Raw genomic sequence first — 13,616 nt, forward strand, 5'->3', positions numbered from 1 at the left:
GTCGGTGGCGTGGGTTCCCTCTGGCTGTGTGACTTTGCACAACTGTCATGGCCTCTCTGAAGCTCAGCTCTTCATTATAAAACGGCCAGGCTTTTATGGGAACTCAAGACTGAGAGTTGTTTCGCATGTTTCTGCATTCATACACGTATGGTACTGCCTCCTGGTACAACTGGATCCCCCCGAAGAGTGGAAGTGCTCCAACCTGGTTGGGAAGTGATGGACTCTGCCCATGTTGGCTGCGCACCAGCCTGGGGGTGTCCCTAGACACAGACCCTCCTGTGTCTGGGGCTTGCTTTTACAGACAGGGATAGTGAGGCTCTGTCTTGTTGCCCTTTGTAGCCAGCTACGCAGTAGATGGGGAATCTGAGACCCCAGTCTAGGCTTTGAACCCAGCTTTCTTTGGGGCTCCAGCCTGTCTCCAGAAGTCCGCTCTCGTGCGCTAACACGCAGCAGGTGCTGGAGGGTAGGAGAAGGCAGGTGGTCTGTTGGGAGAATTCAGATAATCCTGGATGCCGCCTGCCTCAGGGCTACTTCCTTCCCGGACCTTCTGGAATTTCCTGTTTGTGATGGTGGTGTGCATCTCTCAACACAAGCCCGCAAAGAAGGGAAGAGAGAGGGCGGCAGGAGCAGGCCAGATGGGCAGTGAGGAGTGAGGGGTTTGGCTAGTGTGTCTCCCAAGAGAGGCAAGGACATTCTCACCCAAGCAGTCAGCACCCAGCTCTCTCTTTGGGAGCTCTCCTGAGGAAGACTTCAGAGAGGGAGGGACAGATGTAGGCTCATTCCTGCCTCATTTGGCTGGGCTTCATGGAGAGAGAGAGGCAGGGCTTTGGGTGTCCTGACACAGGCGTAGTTGGGTTTAATAGCTGTAAACCGAACTTCTACCGCCCTGTGAAGGGTCAGTGTCTGATAGAAGCTGATCCGCATGAGATGACATTTCATTCTACCCTGAGGTCTGCCCCGGGAAAGACAAAGCCTGCACCAGTCAAACTGGATGTACTTTGGCTGTCTCTAAATAGCCTTTCTAGAGACAGGATATCCATAGCCGTTTCCTCCCACAGAGAAGAGGGGCCGTGCCTGGTGTATTTCCTCACTTCTTCCTGGCTACAGGCTGACGGAACATTGGGACACCATTGTGACTGGGTGGAAAGTTCATGGGCAGCTGTGTGATACTCTCCACCTCTGGGTGTACTAGAAACATCCTTACTAAATGTTTGCCAAGTCCACTGGTGAGAGACAGGAAGTATCTAACTTCAGTTCACTGCTCACTGGATACTATCCTAAACTCTGCTTCCTCCCTGACCTCTGAAGTCACTCCCGTTTTACAGATGGGGATACTGAGACTCATGGAATGTGTCTCCCACCTACAGCTAACAACAGGCGGCCAGTTCTGATAGGCTTTGAAACTGGTCTTCCTTTCCTCGCTCTTAAAAGTGGCTCTGAGCCAGCAGGAGGCATGTACTCTGAATTTCATTTGTGACTTGCCGAGATTGACAACACCATAGTGTGGCACCTCCTGTCTAAGGGAGAGAGCTCCAGGGGCGTTGGCAGTGGACAGGGTAGCTGAAGTCCAGGAGGGGCTCTGCACCGGAAGAGGAGTAGGCAGTTAGGGATGGAAAAGAGACTACTTCAGGAGATGGTTTTTCACTGGGATGGGGAGAAAAGTCCTTTCCAGCTGCTCATGCAGCCCATTTATAGCATGGGAAATGTGGTCTCGTCTCCTGGGTGCTGGTATTGCAGGCGTACCCACCACAGCTAGCCCTGGGTACTCTATTAAGGCCTTCATAAGGCACCTCACTGCCCGAGGGCCTCCTCCCTTCCCTACAGTCCCTCTTTTTCCATCACTGTGTCATGGCTACCCTCTCCCCATTTAGGTCCTCAGATGGCCTTTGGGCAGGGCCTCTGCTCCCCCTAGATATCATATAGCAGATTCTGCCGGACGGTGCAGGTGTGAAGACCCGTCTAGGCTGGGGGTGAGGCTGCAGGTGGGGAGACCCATCTGCCTAACTGGCCTTCTGTGGAAATGTGTGTGTTCAGTTATGCTGTGCTCCAGAGTCTTCTCTGTGGCTCTTCCCCCTCTTCCTCGACATGCTTCGCCTGCCTGTCCAAGAACTCCTCATCTTTAATAACTATCTTTAGTCTGACCTCCCCCATAACACTTGTTACAATTGGTGATGACAGATGTCTGTTCCTTGATCAGTTTAGAGCTGTCTCTGAGGAGTCAGGGCCTTGTCTGTGAAGTAGCATCACATCTTCACTGCCTGGTGTGGTACTTGATACACTGTGTGAACACACACACAGCATTTGCTGAATGAATGAAAGTGACTGCCTCAGTGAGAATGGAGGCTGGGTGGCGGTCCCACCGGAAACTGGGGGAATAGTGAGGGCTGCAGTGGCTCCTGTTTGGGCCAGAGTTGGGCCTCTCACTTGGTTCGGCTCAAAACTGGATCCCCTCGGGTGCTTTCTGGGGTTCCCATGAGTTGGTCCCTACTGGTCTTTAGATTCCTCAAGGTACTTTTTAGGATGTCCTGTGTTGCTTCCTATGCCTCCCTGAGGTGTGCCTTGGGTCCCCCATAACGTAGTCCCTCGCGCCCCATAGGGGGTTTTTACCAGAGCTGCTCTGTGGTGGAACAGGCATCATGTCTATGAGGGACTGGACCTCATGGACTTTGTCAGGAGTTAGCTGCTAAGTCCAGGCAGACACCACTGCCCTCCTGATCTCTGACTCTTTGTCAGTGAGTCACCAGGCATCCATAGCTCAAAGGCTTCCTTCAACTCTGGCATTCTCTAATTTTAAATGTACTGGGCCCTTGCCCTAAATATCTTCTCTGTGTTGGTTCTATTTTGATTCTAACTCTGTTTTGATTCCCATCCTAAGCTGGACAGATAGTAGTTAAGCAGTACTTTGTGTGGTGCTTGCTGTCTTAGGGCTATCTTCATGGTTCCCAGTTGCAATCGTGTTGTTGCATAGACAATGTCCCTGAGGGGCCCAGAGCTCTCCCTGGCTGAAGGGGAGGTGGGTTCTGGAACCAGTGGGTGGGAGGCTCTCCCCTTGGGAGCCAGCACATTTATCGGCATCCCACGTCCTCACTCCCTGGACCAGCCCTCCCTGTGAGGAGGGCCCCGTGAAGCCAGGACCTTGCAGGGCTGTGTCCTGAGGGCAGTGGTAGACTCTCACCAAGATGGTCTCCGAGGTTCTTCTGCCACCAGGGCAGATGCAGGGGCAGGATACAACTGCTCTAAGCACCAGTGTCCTGTCGCTGACCAGTCACCCCCTTTCCTTCTGGAAAGCTGTCAAGTTACAAAAGTAGTTAGTTTTTCTGGAAGCGATGAACCTTGAGAGGCCAGGCTGGCTGCAAACTGGTCGGGAAGAGATGGGGAAAGCCCCTGGAGTCCTGACCTACCATGGTGTTCTCATCCTTATTTCGTGTTGGAGGCTACGTGTCTGCTTGTTCCTGGGACTGGCACATGCCCATTGCCTTCAGCCCAGTCTGAAGTCTTTATGTGAGCCGGTGTGTGGTACCAAAGCGAGGCTTAGCGACAGCCAAGGGATTTCAGAGACAACTTAGGCCTTTCCTCTAATTGTTTTCCTTCCTCCCTGGCTTCCTCCATTGTTAGCAAAATGATGAACTGGAAAAAAGACCATGAGAGATGAAAACGGTTAGCATCTGCATGCACACTCTGTAAAATGTTCCCTTGCTGTGTTAATACTGTTCTGCCAGGAGCTGACGTTGAGCGCTGACACAAAGCTTTGTACAAGGTGACTTGATGGCCCTACCCCCAGGAATCTCAAAGTCAAGTTGGTCAGGGAGAATAATGAAGAGTGCTTGCCTCAATAAACAAATAAATAAATAATAAGTAAGAGAATGCCCCAAGGAGGAGCCACAGAGGAAGAATGAATTGGAAGTTGGAGGCAGCTCGGGGCTTTCCAAATGGAGAGCCCTAGGGCCCTGAGCCAGGGCCAGTGAGGGCTGGCTCACTGCTTTATAAAGCACATGCCCGTGACAGGTGGAAGGACGGAGTATAGCGATGAGAGATCCAGCCAGGAGCCTGTGGGTGTATAGTGGATGTTAATAGGAGTAGACAAAAGGGTCTGAGTAGGGAGGTTGGAGGGGTGAGATGCTCCCACTTCTGACGCCAGCTCAGCTGGGGGTTCTGGGGGAAAGTCACCAACCATCTTCAAATTTGGTATTGTAGAAGGGTTCATAGGGCACACCAAAGGCTCCTATGACCATGACCATAACTTATGGCATGGAAGGATTCAGAGTCACATCCGCAAGGGAAAGTGAATGGCAGAGCCTCCAGTTCATACCTCCCTTCAGTCAGAGGTGTGCCAGCACCTCCAAGCAGTGATAGATGCATGACCACATGACTACAGTGAGGAATCTTGCCACCCCAAGTTGTAATGTCCAGAGTTCTTATTGGGATTCCATCAATACTGACCCTCTGAGCAAGGATACAGGAACATACCTAAACATAATAAAGGCAATATACAGCAAATCAACAGCCAACATCAAACTAATTAAAGAGAAACTCAAAGTGATCCCACTGAAATCAGGAACAAGACAAGGTTGTCCACTCTCTGTCTATACCTATTCAATATAGTTCTTAAGGTTCTAGCTAGAGCAAAGAGACAACAAAAGGAGATCAAGAGGATACAAATCGGAAAAGAAGAAGTCAAACTCTCACTATTTGCTGATGATATGATAGTTTACATAAGCAATCCTAAAAATTCTATCAAGGAGCTTCTACAACTCATAAATGCTTTCAGTAATGTAGCAGAATACAAGATTAACTCAAAAAAGTCAGTAGCCATCCTGTACACAGATGATAAATAGGCTGAGAAAGAAATCAGAGAAACATCACTCTTCACAGTAGCAACATATAGCATAAAATATCTCGGAGTAACTCTAACCAAACAAGTGGAAGACCTGCATGACAAGAACTTTAAGCCTTTGAAGAAAGAAATTGAAGAGGATGCCAGAAAACGGAAAGATCTCCCATGCTCTTGGGTAGGCATAATTAACATAATAAAAATGGCAATCTTACCAAAAGCAATCTACAGATTCAATGCAATGCCCATCAAAATTCCAGCAAAATTCTTCACAGACCTTGAAAGAACGGTACTCAACTTCATATGGAAAAGCAAAAAACCCAGAATAGCCAAAACAATCCTGCACAGTAAAGGAACTTCTGAAGTTTTGACTCTACCACAGAGCTACAGTACTGAAAACAGCCTGGTATTGGCATAAAAACAGACAGGAGGACCAATGGATCCAAATCAGAGACCCAGATATTAATCCACACACCTTCGAACACCTGATTTTTGACAAAGATACAAAAAATATCAAATGGAAAAAGAAAGCATATTTAACAAATGGTACTTACATAACTGGATATCAGCATGTAGAAGAATGAAAATAGACCCGTATCTAGCACCATGCACAAAACCCAAGTCCAAATGGATCAAAGACCTCAACATAAAGCCAACCACACTGAACATCATAGAAGAGAAGTGTGAAGTACATTTGAATGCATTGGCATAGGGAACCACTTCCTAAATATAACCCCAGCAGCACAGACACTGAGAGAAACAATTAATAAATGGGACCTCCTGAAACTGAGAAATTTCTGTAAAGCAAAGGACACGGTCAACAAGACAAAAGCCACAACCTACAGAATGGGTAAAGATCTTCACTAACCCCACATCAGACAGAGGTCTGATCTCCAAAATATACAAAGAACTCAAGAAATTGGTCCTCAAAAGAACACATAATCCAATTTTTTTTTTTAAAAAAAAATGGAGTACAGGCCTAAACAGAGAACTCTCAACAGAGGAATCTAAAATGGCTAAAAGACACTTAAGGAAATGTTCAACATCCTTAGTCATCAGAGAAATGCAAATCAAAACAAGTCTGATATTCAATCTTATACCGGTAAGAATGGCCAATATCAAAAACACTGATGACAACTTATGCTGAAGAGGATGTTGGGTAAAGGGAACACTCCTGCATTGCTGGTGGAAGTGCAAGCTGGTATAGCCCCTTTGGATATAAGTATGGTGATTTCTCAGAAAATTAGGAAACAACCTTCCTCAAGACCCAGCAATACCACTTTTGGGTATATATCCAAAGGATGCTCAATCGTACTACTAAGACATGTGCTCAGCTATATTCATAGCAACATTGTTTGTCATAGCCAGAACGTGGAAACAACCTAAATGCCACTTATTTGAAGAATAGATAAGGAAAATGTGGTATAGTTACATAATGGAGTACTACACAGCAGAAAAAAAATGACATCTTGAGATTTGCAGACAAATGGATGGATCTAGAAAACATCATATTGAGTGAGGTAACTCAGACCCAGAAAGACAAACATCATATGTACTCACTCATAAGTGGCTTTTAGACATAAAACAAAGAAAACCAAACTTCACTTCACAATCCCAGAGAACCTAGACAATAATGAGGACCCTAAGAGAAACATACATGGACCTAATTTACATGGGAAGTAGAAAAAGACAAGACCTCCTGAGTAAATTGGGAGCATGGGAACCATGGGAGAGGGTAGAAGGGGAGGGGAGCAGAGAAAAATGTAGAGCTCAATAAAATCCATTAAGAAAATACTGACCCTCTGGTTATTCTGGAGACCACAGCTCCATTAGAAATCACTGTTAGCTTGACTGGTACTCACATCTAGGGAAATAAAATTGCTCCTGCTGGGCAGTGCAGTCCAGAGGCCTTAGCAGTCACCTGCCAGGCCAGAGGGCAAGAGCCAGACCTATCTTTGAGTGGATCAGTTCTTTACTACCAGTTTCTAGTTTGGCATGAAAGATGAAACAGGGTAAAGACTCAGGAAATGAGTAGGAGGGAAGGAGGAAGGCTTTGCCTGTGCTTGGTTTTATTCCTCTATGGTTATGTTCTAAGGACATCACACGTGTTCACGGTCATGGTTGCCTTTGAGGTGTCTCTTGTGATTGACAGCAGGGAGACAGCCACCCACATGTTATGCTAAGGACTTGCATGCCCTTGACATCTTTCCTAGGCTTCTGTTCTCACTTGTGAGTAAAAGTTGGAGCCACCCATGGGCTGTCATGAAGATTATGTGCAGCCCTAAGTGTGGGGATTCTTCGCACATGTGGCACAGACGCCTTGTGTTAATATTTGACTTCAGAAAACAATCATTAGCTGAGTCTGTGTTGCTTTACAGAGAGATTTCTGTCATGCTTTGGAAAAGCACCACACAGGGCTGGGGAAGTGCTTTCTGCAGTAACATCCTCCTCTTCCTTCCTAGGTGAGGCTCCAGGTTGGGCTGTATGCTGTGTACCTTCTGGACTGGCTCACTGTCTTTAGTAAGGAACAGTTCCTCATTCTGCGTCTGGAAGACCACGCATCCAATGTCAAGTACACCATGCACAGGGTCTTCCAGTTTCTAAACTTGGGTATGTGCCATGCTTCAGGTAGTGGGGCTCCACATAAACCCCAGGGACATGAGCTTTCTCATTTGTGTGTGTATTTGCAGTATGTGTTTGTGTGTGTGTGTGTGTGTGTGTGTGAGAGAGAGAGAGAGAGAGAGAGAGAGAGAGAGAGAGAGGGAGGGAGAGAGAGAGAGAGAGAGAATGCATGTGTAGCTCTATCTATATGTGTTGGTGTGTGTGTGTGTGTGTGAGAGAGAGAGAGAGAGAGAGAGAGAGAGAGAGAGAGAGAGAGAATGCATGTGTAGCTCTACCTATGTGTGTTGGTGTGTGTGTGTGTGTGAGAGAGTGTGTGTGAGAGAGAGAGAGAGTGTGTGTGTGTGTGTGTGAGAGAGAGAGCGTGTGTGTGTGTGTGAGAGTGTGTGTATGTGTGTGTGTGAGAGAGAGCACGTGTGTGTGTATCTGCACCTGTGTGTGAGTGTGTATCTGCATGTGTGTGTATGTGTGTGTGATGGGGGTGGATGTGTGCACGCGCACACAGGTAAGAAGTCAACATCCGTTATCTTCCCTACTCTTCTCATTTTTTTGAGAAAGGGATCTCATGGAACCCAGCTTGTTGTTTTGGTTAGGCTGATTAGCCAGGGAGTCTCAGGGTCTGTCTTTTTTTTCCCTCCCTTCCAATACTGGGGTTAGAGACACATGCTGCCATACCCAGCTTTTAAAGGGGATGTTGAGGATTTAAACTCAGGTCCTCATGTTTCCAGAACAAGCCTTACAAGTACTTTACCCTCTGAGGCAACTTCCCTTCTCCATGGCTCTTTAGGAGTGTACTAGGTTAAGCATAAAATGGGAAGAAATGAACTGTGTGAGGTCCAGGGACTTCTGAAGAAGTCCTCCATTCCTGTTTACTGGGTAGGTATCGCTGCATGTAGCCCTGCGCACGCAGTGTTGGGCAGGCTGTGGCGAGGAGGTACTCCTCTCAGCTCTTTCAACCTAGGAGAAGAAAGCCTGGTCTAACTCATAAAATGAATATCCATGGGGAAGGTAGGTACTGTCACGGTGGGCCTAGTGATGATGGGGGGCCCCAGATGCTTCAGGAGCATAGAGGCGTTAATGGAAGGCCAGAGGAGACAGCTTGAATTTGAAGCAGTTCAAGGTTGCAGTGGGTGGCTAGGACAGCTCTCCAGGGACGTGGAATTTGGAAGTATGGCTGTTGTAGCATCTCAGGTGTTTGGTAGGGAATCCCTGAAGTCAGAGATGGCTCATGGTTGACCTTTGGCCTGCCTTCAGCCTGGGGATACCAGCTGAAGGGCATTCTGCTAACCAGCTGTGCCCCTGGCTGGTAGAGGCACATACAAGGTGAGGAGTGCTGTCTGGGTGTGAATGAGTCACCCAAGGACAACTGCTAAGGCTGTAAATGTCAGCCCACACCACTTTTTCACGGGACATTTCCTATAGTCCGGTCCAATGACCTGACCTAGGAGTTCTGTTAACTCAATGCTTCTTGAAATGTATTTGGCTACCACTGGTATTCAGGACTCTTATGTTGTAAATTTTCTTTCTTTCTTTTATTATTGTTATTATTGTTGTTGTTGTTGTTATGTTAGAACTGGTATGGGCTGAAATATAGACACTCTCTTTTCCATTTAAGACTTAGAACCATTTTTCTTTGATTTGACCACCTGTAAATCTCTTGAATTATGTGGTTGCTTTCTGTTCCTAATAGGGGCAGGACTGTAAGGTCAATTTTCTGGCTTGTATAACCCGGAGATAATGTGCTATTGCAATGGTTTTAGTTGGGTCCTGCATGCTTGGGGTCCAGAAGCACAAGGAGATAGTGTTCTAGTGAGAGGTTGAGCCAGTGAGCAGCTGATGACTCAGAAGTTTGGGGTGTGGAGGTGTAGCCTCATGTGTAACCCCTGCTGGCCTGCCCTGAGGCATTTCCCAACGGACGCAATTGCTGCAGGTGCAGGGGCTCCCAGTCCCCCCACCCTTATGGCCACTACACAAGAAAGAGGAAATAGAACTCACTCGGGTCTAGGCCCTTTGCGTCACTCAGGAACCCAACGTGAAAACGATGATGGCAGAATTCCAGGCAACCAAAGTCCCTGTACTTAGTTACCTAGGACAACTGAGGGCCCTGAAGGGCGGCCAATGCAGAGTGGCTGCAGGTAAAGGGACACCATCCCACAAGGGCAGACATGACCCTAGACTTTAGAATCGCTTTACAGCATCTAGTGGTTTCTTCCCTCTTTGGTTTCTTCCAGTGGGTCTAACCAGATCTTTCTCATTTCATTTTATCTAAAAAAAATTATTAGTTTTATCTTATGTTTGTTCTACCTGCATGTATGTGCATGTACCATCTGTGTGCCTAGTGGCCTCGGAGGTCAGAAGACGGTATCAGATCCCCTGGAAGTGGAGTTACAAGATTGTAGTTGCTGCAAGAATCAGGGAGGTTAACCACTGAGCCATCTTTCCAGTCCGGCCATGTATCTTCTTACAGGAACGTCTTGTATTTGCCCGAAGTACAGCTGGCACTCTTGTGATGTCCCTTCACCTCCTGCCTTACAGGTTCATTTTCCTTCTCATTATAGGGCCTCTAAGTGAGAAGCAAGAAGCGTTGATGACCAAGAGCCCTGCATCTAACACACGGCGTCCCGAGGATCGTAGCCTGGGGCCAATGTGGCCAATCACACAGAAGATTTTGCAGGACTTCTATGGGCCTTTCAACACTAGGCTGGCACAGGTCCTAGATGATGAAGCATTTGCCTGGAAGACGACGTGAGAGCTGAGTCCCTTCTGCCGGAGCCAGACCTACAGACTCTGTCATTGCCATGACTTTAAAAGTCTCCTGATGGAGAACTGTCACCCACAGTGTGGAGAAAGCCACCGGCGCCCTCTTCTCCTCCAAGGCGATAGTCAATGGGAACTATCTGACATTTCTTTTGCCATGTTCAACAGCTCTGCTCTTGAATTCTTCCACCTGAAGCCTTGGAAAGTACACTAGGGTTAGGCTCCTGTCTGTTCCCAGAGTACCTTGGAGCTTAGGACGGTAGACTGGCACCCAGTGGGTAGGAAGAGGAGGTTTGGGGAACCCACAGACCCCTGACCTCCTACCTCCAGGAGAGCTTGTCTGGGTGTAGGATTGGACAGCTCTGAGATCCGATTAAGTCCAAGCTCACTAGAGGCCGTGCTTTGGGGCTGACTGGAACCACTCTTCATGTGTTATTTCCCAGCACACCTTGCCTAAATGGCTAACCCCATCTAGCAGGGAATGGAGCTGCTTGGAGAATACAGGCACTTTTCATTTTGGTTCATATTCCCAAGTCAGCCCTTCAGTGACATCAGAAATAAGCCCTGTTCCCTTTGCTGTGCCCAAAAGAAAGCAAAACAAAACTCTGGTATTTGGCAGCACGCTCATCTCTCTGACCTCCTAATCTGCCCCCGCAGACTGTATTTATGCCCAGCATAGAGAAGGGGCACTCTTAAACAAACTGCGCCTTGGATTTGACTAACCCTGCCTCTCTTTTCTGCACCTTTGGATGTTTTCTCAAGAAATTCAGTTTGTATTTGGAAAGGGAAGTTTTGGTGTTAATGCCAGAATAGAGCAACCTCAAGGCGTTGAACAGTTGGCGGGAAAGGAAGTGAAGCCCTCGCCATGTGTGGAAGGTCACCAGAGAGTGCAAGCTGCTTCAGTTTCTGGTTCTGGCTGGTTACAGGCTCCCTTCCTCCATCTTCCTGTCGGAAGAACCTTTTATCCACATTCTTTGTCGTGTGTGGCCAAAGTTCCATACTCACGAAGGATCTCAAGACACCCGTGTCCTCAGAAACACATCTCACAGACTAAGCTTGAGCTAAACGCGGTGTGTGGTGACGAGGAGATAGCTTGGCTCTCTATGGGCCTTTCTGGGCCTTTTAGGAACTTGGTTTGCAATGGATAAGCTGACGGTCTTGTCATCCAGGGAATACCAGGGAGAACAGCTTAAGCCCATTTGGCACACAGGGCCAGGGGGAATGTCACAAAGCTTCTCCCTGGAGTATTGCGAAGGGATGCTTCCTGGGAAGCTGTATTCTCAGGTCAGGATCCTGTCCGCCAGCGTCAGAAAGTGTACACACTACATACCCGACTGTCACGTGAATGTGTGAGAAAAGCCGGGCGTTGGTGGCAGGAGGATGCGCAGTTGCTCGGCTGTGTGAGTCCTTCTGCCGTCCACCATTGCTGGAGATGGGACTCTCAGCTCATGAGAAGGTGCGCAGAGCTCTGAGCATCAGCATGGACTGGGCCAGCTCTGCTACTGAAGGGGCTGTGTGTCTTGAAGTCTGCGTTCCAGGACAATCCCCGCTTTTCTCACAGCCAGCACTTGGCTGAGTCGCCAGTGGGGAAATCTGGCCAGAGAACAAGGATGCTTTGGAAAGAAATGATGAGAGAGAGAGAGAGAGAGAGAGAGAGAGAGAGAGAGAGAGAGAGAGAGAGAGAGAGAGAATGAATATTTATTTGGAATACTGTGTGTGTGTACATATGGCCGTGTGGCGTGTGCAAGAGTGCACATGCGTGGCGGGTGCTTATACCGAGTGGGTTCCCCTCAGCTATCTTGCTGATGAGGCTTCTCCCTCCATTAGAGACACAATGCCTTTATGGATTAATTTCTCCACCAGTTAGCCTGTCATTTTCCAGAACATATCTCTCACCACCCCACCCCATCCACAATTATAAGACATTTTTTTCTTGCGCACTCCTATGCATGTGAATAACATGTAGCGTAATTCTGCTTCTTACAGAAGTATTGCCAAAGGTATTATTTCCAATATTATTTGGTTCATTGCTGATCTTTTTAAAATATGCAGCCCCTCCCCCCTCTCTTCCATCCGGGGCTATCCAGACCCGGCTTGGCCTCTAATGGTCTCTCCCCAGGCGTCACCAGCATTGCCTTTGCTTTTGCTCGGTCGAGGCCTCCTCTTGTTTGAGAGCACAGGTAGTGTTTTTTTTTTTTTTTTTTTGGTGGTAGCTCCCTAGTGTGTCACCCCAAACCAAAGCAAAACACAGACCTGGTACCGAAGACACTTCGTATTCCCAAAGCTGTGTGCCAGGTTGTATGAAACCTTCCCTCCCTGTGTCATATAAGGTATGATATGCGAGTCACATTTATTCTGTACTTTTATTCATATTTAACAGAATTAAAGATGGACCCACACAGCTGGTGCCTGCGGGGAGTGGGCCCTCCATCACAAGCTTGCCAGCCAGTTCTTTCCATGGTGTCCTGTGTGCGCGAGCGAGTCACTGGGGGTGGGGGGATGGTCACCACCTCCCCTGCCTTCTTCATCACAAAAGGGTCGCCCATGATCCTCATAGCAGAAGAAAACCCAGAGCAGTCACAGGGCCACACCTGTTCCCTGGGGAAATCCCTGTGGAGGCCTGCAGTGCTTGGCAGACAGGCTGGGAGGTCCTGTCCAGCTCCTAGTGGCCCTCACATGGTCTTCAGATGTAGGAATCTAAGACTGAGAGACCACTGGCCTCAGGGATGTGAGTTTGGATGCTTGGTGACTCTGGGTGTATCTTATCACTGGGTAGGCAGGGTATTGCTGGGGCTTGAGGAAGCTGGGCAAGCTTGAAGAAGGAGAGGGTGTCCCACTCAGCATTGGCCTCCATACCAAAGTAACTCAGACAGGGGCCTTTACACACTGGGCCACGTTTCCCAGTGAAGCTCCAGCCCTCAAAGGTTCCACATTCCCGAACAATGTCAAGAGCCGAAGACCGTGTTCAAACACGTGAACCAGTGGGGACATTTCACACTCAGCCACCACACAACACATGCTTAGTCTGTCAGTGCTCAGGTGAGCTCAAGGGACCAGCACAGTGGTTTCTCCGGGACCTCTTACCATGGCTCATTAGTGACTGTTCTCTTTCCTCCTCTTTGCATGGATGTCCCTCTGTGCAGGTCCCCGATACCTTTTCCTCTTGCCGTAAGGATGACAGTGAGACCCTAGGGGTCTCGTTTAACTTCATCGCTTCTTTAGAGGACTCCCCTTCAAATGCAGTCATACTCAGAGGCTCCACCCACTCAGGATGTCAACACATGAATTTGAGGATGGAAACCATTCAGTCCACAGAAAGGGCTTATTCCACACTTAGAAGCTTGGGTCATCCTGGACACAGAATGGCCCTTTGGTCTGTCCCACAGTTCTGGGACCTGTCTCCCAGCAT

General features: G+C 48.2%; 1 protein-coding gene across 4 annotated transcripts in view; it reads left to right on the top strand.

Annotated features, from left to right (window-relative positions):
• Chst15 (carbohydrate sulfotransferase 15) overlaps nt 1–12,634 on the top strand; it is an 82,611-nt gene extending 69,977 nt beyond the window's left edge. For all 4 annotated transcript variants that reach the window (XM_057778926.1, XM_057778928.1, XM_057778927.1 and 1 more), the window contains exons 7-8: nt 7,294–7,441; nt 10,009–12,634. In XM_057778926.1, coding sequence (XP_057634909.1) covers nt 7,294–7,441; nt 10,009–10,199 — 339 coding nt within the window. In that variant the 3' untranslated portion in view covers nt 10,200–12,634. The remainder of the gene's footprint in view (nt 1–7,293; nt 7,442–10,008) is intronic.
• Nucleotides 12,635–13,616: the final 982 nt, after the last annotated feature.

The sequence above is a fragment of the Chionomys nivalis genome, chromosome 8 (assembly GCF_950005125.1).
Source record: "Chionomys nivalis chromosome 8, mChiNiv1.1, whole genome shotgun sequence".
Taxonomy (NCBI): Eukaryota; Metazoa; Chordata; class Mammalia; order Rodentia; family Cricetidae; genus Chionomys; species Chionomys nivalis.